Raw genomic sequence first — 4,588 nt, forward strand, 5'->3', positions numbered from 1 at the left:
TCTCTCTCTATCGTGGTATTTTACTGTAAATCATATTTTCATTATTTTCTTGATAAAAAAAAAACATTTTCTAACCTTAAAAAAAAAACAGTACAAAGATAGCAAATAATAAACTAAAACACAAAGTAAAAGACAGACAGTCTCTACTGTGCATATAGTTGTAGACAGTAGGGCAATACAGTCTAGGGATGGTTGATAACAGTGTGGTGGAGGTTCGTAAAGGGTAAATATATATATATAAACGTAAATTATATAATGACTATCTCGCCTCTACTTCACGAATTTTCCCTTTTCGTGGTGGGTCTTGGAACGCATCTACTGCGATAGTAGAGAAACCACTGTACAATCATTGGGGAACCAATCACCTGACAAGGTTGGCTTAAGACAGAGGTCTTGAACCCAATGTTCCAAACACCAGTTTCATGAAGGACAAAATTGATTGTATGCCTTATATTTACTTTTTTTTTTTTTAAATATAGACCACTTATTACATTAGGTTTCAAATAAACCCGTATTTCAAGAATAACTGTTTGTACTGAATAATATAACATAACAACTGAATAACCTTTGTTTTTGTTAGAAGCCGAGTTCTCGTTCCAAAAAAAAAAAAAAAAAATTCCACAATACCCAAACCAACACTGTCACACTCCCACCATCCACATCATGACACAGGAGAAACATTCTGTTACTGGGGCACAGGATCGGTGACCTCAATTGTTTATTGTAATAACTGCCTATTTGGGAATTCAGTCCGTAGAAACCAAACATCAGGAGTTTTACAAAAGTCAGTCAGAACTGAAGAAGCCACTCGGATGAGAGACATAAAAGGTCTAGAAGAAACCCACGCAGTCCAATTCCTACGTATGAACTTCTAAAAAGGAAATTACCTGGATGACTTAAAGAAGCTCCATTAATGCTTTCGGTGAAACCAGAAAGTGGAAACAGAAAAAAAAAAAAAAAAAAGGCCAGTTCATTTTATAAAAATGACTTGTGATGTCTACAATCATGATAATGGAAAAATTATTTTGTAGTGTGATGAAACTTTTCATTGAAAGTCAACAATACTGCTCATTTTCCTTACATTGTGCATTCGAGGGAAAATATTTTTTTCAATGAACAAAACTGTGTGGTTCAACAAGTTGTTCATTTGTAAATATAAAGTTTGTGAATTTATTATTATTATTATTATTATTTTTTTTTAGAATATCACAGAATACTTGTCTTTCATTTGGAGGAAACCATTTTTTTGTTTTCAGAAGGTACTGAGTCCTAGTGCCAACGACTGAACTGACACACTGCATGATTAGCTTCAGGCGTGTCCAATACAAAGGTGCAATGATAACACACTGAACATATACTTTTATACAAATTCTATTATTTGCAATACTCTCAATGGGTAGTTGAGGTTTTTTTTTTTTTTTTTTGAATCTATGTTTCAGACTATTTCCTGGTAACAGATCCTGAGTTTGTGCAAACTCCCTCGTAAAACAGTGCTTCAAAAAAAAAAAAAAAAAACCAACACTCAACTACCCCTTTTAAAGCTAAATGCAACATAATTTCATTTGTAATGACGTTAAAGACAGCAACACTAATGACAGTAATAAGGTTTGTGTTGTAGTTCATTTGAAAATAACCCCCCCCAATGCAATACAATTTACTTCAAAAAGGCCAAAACTTTCAGGCACTTTTAGGATTGAGACACGTCAAAAGTTTCTGTATGCTTAAGTCTCCTCAATTCGTAGTCCACGGGACTTGGCGTTAGTAAGCACTCCACTGACCATGGCTGACCCCCGCGAGTCAGTTTATTTAAATAAAGATGTCTTTCGTTTCTGATCATCGTGAAGAAGATAGGAGAAAAAAAATCCCCTTCCTATGCATTTATTCAGGATGCAGGAGCAAAAGAGTTTGGTTCTGCTGGTAAACAAAAGTACATGTCAAGTCCAACTGTGAGCTTACAATTGGTGAATCAAGTCTTGTCTGTTAGCAGCAGGCTAGTGGCTCTTATCTCATGTCAGTGTCTAAAGCCAGCGCGGGAACACTTTATGTTTTCCTTTTCCAGTTCGGGTCTGTCACGGCATTAAGCTCCTTTGGTCGTTCAAGCAGTGAGTGAGAGTCCTGAGGAGACTTCTGAGCCTGTGGCGAGCGAGGGTCTAAAAGTGGAGTGCCGTGTTGAAAAGGCCTGCCATAGTGCTCGGCTTCGGGAGGCGCTGCTGGCCTGTGCTCCGGCATTCTCCTGTAGTCCTGAAGAGGGCCTTCTCGTCCCTGGTGGTAGTTGGGACGGAAATCATCAGGGCGCCTTCTTTTGGGGTCTGACGGCCTGGAAATGTTGAAAAAAAAAAAGTTAGTTACTTTTAATAGTGAGAGAGAGCGCAGGTGGGATAAATTACCAGCTAGGCTAAGGTGGCGATGGTATATCTATATAGATAGATAGCAATCCCTCGGGAATATATATATATAAATATATGATTCAAGATTTTCCTTTATGGATCATTGGTTGTTCGGAACAGCAATTTCAATTAAATATACCATATAGCAAATATTTAGAAGTGAAATGAGGTTTATAGGATTTACAGAAAGTGTGCAATAAATTTGGGCACCCCACCAGAAAAAATTACACCAATATTTAGTACATCCTCCTTTTGCAGAAATAACAGCCTCCAAACGCTTCCAATAAGGGTCTGGATTGTGGTTGAAGGTATTTTTGACCATTCTTCTTCTTTACAAAACATCTCCAGTTCAGTCAGGTTTGATGGTTTCCGAGCATGGACGGCTGTCCACGCTTTAAAACAGACCACAGATTTTCAATGATATTCAGGTCTTGGGGGACTGAGATGGCCATTCCAGAACGTGTCCAAATGTATGCACCTGCCTACTTTTGTGTAAGTAATTATTGCACACCTTCTGTAAATCCTATGAACTTCATTTCACTTCTTAAATATCACTGTGTTTGTTTGCTATACGATATATTTCATTGAAATTGCTGTTCCGAACAACCAATGATACATGAAGGAAAATCTTGAAAATGATCAGGGGTGCCCAAACTTTTTCATACCACTGTATATACACATATATATACACATATATATACACATATATACACATATATATACACACACATATATATATACATATATATATACACATATATACATAAATACATATATATATACATACATATATACATAAATACATATATATATACATACTTGAAAAAGACCTCAAGGCAAAATGGGGAATGGAAAAGAAGAAATGCTTTTTCGCAATTCCAAATTTCAGTTTTTAAATTTAAGGGAAGAGCCATTAGCTAGCTTCCTTTTTAGATTTTAAGAAGAACGACAGGATACACAGTAAGTCGTCTCCCATTTTCTGTCCATCGATTTTTAAAACAAAATACAGGTCATTTCCTGTTTTGGATTTTTTTTAACTCAAAACCAAAATCAGATGGTTGGTTTTCAGTTTTGGCCAAGAATTTTAATTTCCCAGTGCATTCCGACTGTTTAGCCAGATTCATTCCAGTTACGTTGCAATTCTTTGCCTTTGTCATTACATGGCCATTTGCGGCGTCATCAAGTCCCCTTCTACAAGGTTCTAGGGTAAATACCTTGTAATGTTTTGCTTTATTTTTAAAACTAGAAGAAACTAGTCATGTGAGAAGAATGTCTACTTTCAATCGTTAATTTCATTTTTTTTAAAAAAAAAAAAGATCTTCTCAGTACTACACGATGGAAGCAGAAGAAACCATCTGAAGCCACATTACAATATTGACATCTGACCTGTCGTAGTAGGGTCTGTGACCCCTATGGTCCCGGTCATTGCTGTACTGCTCGTAAGCCCGTTTCCGGGGAGAGTTGTTGCTGCGATAGCTGCCTGAGCTGCGATATGTGTCTCCATGTTGACGACGGTCACTGTAGTGATCCTTGTAGCGATGGGGATCGTATGAATGATGTCGTTCTCCTTGCCACGGCTGGTTGCTGTTGCTGGGGTAGCCGTATTTTCTGTCCCTCTGCCAGTCTCCACGTTCTTAAACGAAACAGTTTTTTTAAAAAAAAAACCCCAAATACATTTCTGGGTACCGTATTTCTTGGACCATAAGGAGCACCGCATTATAAGGCACACTATCAATGAACGGGAATGTTTTCATACATAAGGCGCACTAAGCGAAAAACAAAACAGTCAGCAAAACGATTAAGCGGAGCAATGACCGGATCCCCTCTCGTCATTATCCGAGTCAGTCTCGTTGCTGTTAATTAGTTGTTCAGTGATGGTTCCGGCATTCGTGAAAGCTCGGACGACATTTCAGACTGATACCTTATAGCCCAGGTATCCACGATCTATTGGCAGATAGTGGCGTAACTCGCCCGGCGTTGCCTCCCTGTCTTGGTGAATGTGTGTTCGCCTTCTGTCATCCACGCAGCTCGCAATTTAACTTTAAACGTCCAGTTAACACCAATATTTAGCGGTTGGAATTCTTTGGTTAATCCACCCGCAATGACGGCTAGCCCCCACTTAGTTTGCGTCACTTTGGTTTTGACAATATCGGTGAGATGGGCGCGCATGGAGTCGCAGATCAATAGGGATGGAGAATTGC

The 4,588-nt window shown here is 38.2% G+C and overlaps 1 protein-coding gene across 1 annotated transcript in view; it reads right to left on the reverse strand.

The window, feature by feature from the left end:
* Positions 1–458: 458 nt before the first annotated feature.
* The window catches only part of chd2 (chromodomain helicase DNA binding protein 2), a 32,771-nt gene continuing 28,641 nt past the window's right edge, over positions 459–4,588 (reverse strand). Inside the window, exons 36-37 of the mRNA XM_017033070.2 lie at positions 3,774–4,020; positions 459–2,317 (exon numbers count right to left, since the gene is read on the reverse strand). Coding sequence (XP_016888559.1) covers positions 2,041–2,317; positions 3,774–4,020 — 524 coding nt within the window. The 3' untranslated portion in view covers positions 459–2,040. The remainder of the gene's footprint in view (positions 2,318–3,773; positions 4,021–4,588) is intronic.

The sequence above is a fragment of the Cynoglossus semilaevis genome, chromosome 6 (assembly GCF_000523025.1).
Source record: "Cynoglossus semilaevis isolate Cse_v1.0 chromosome 6, Cse_v1.0, whole genome shotgun sequence".
NCBI lineage: Eukaryota > Metazoa > Chordata > Actinopteri > Pleuronectiformes > Cynoglossidae > Cynoglossus > Cynoglossus semilaevis.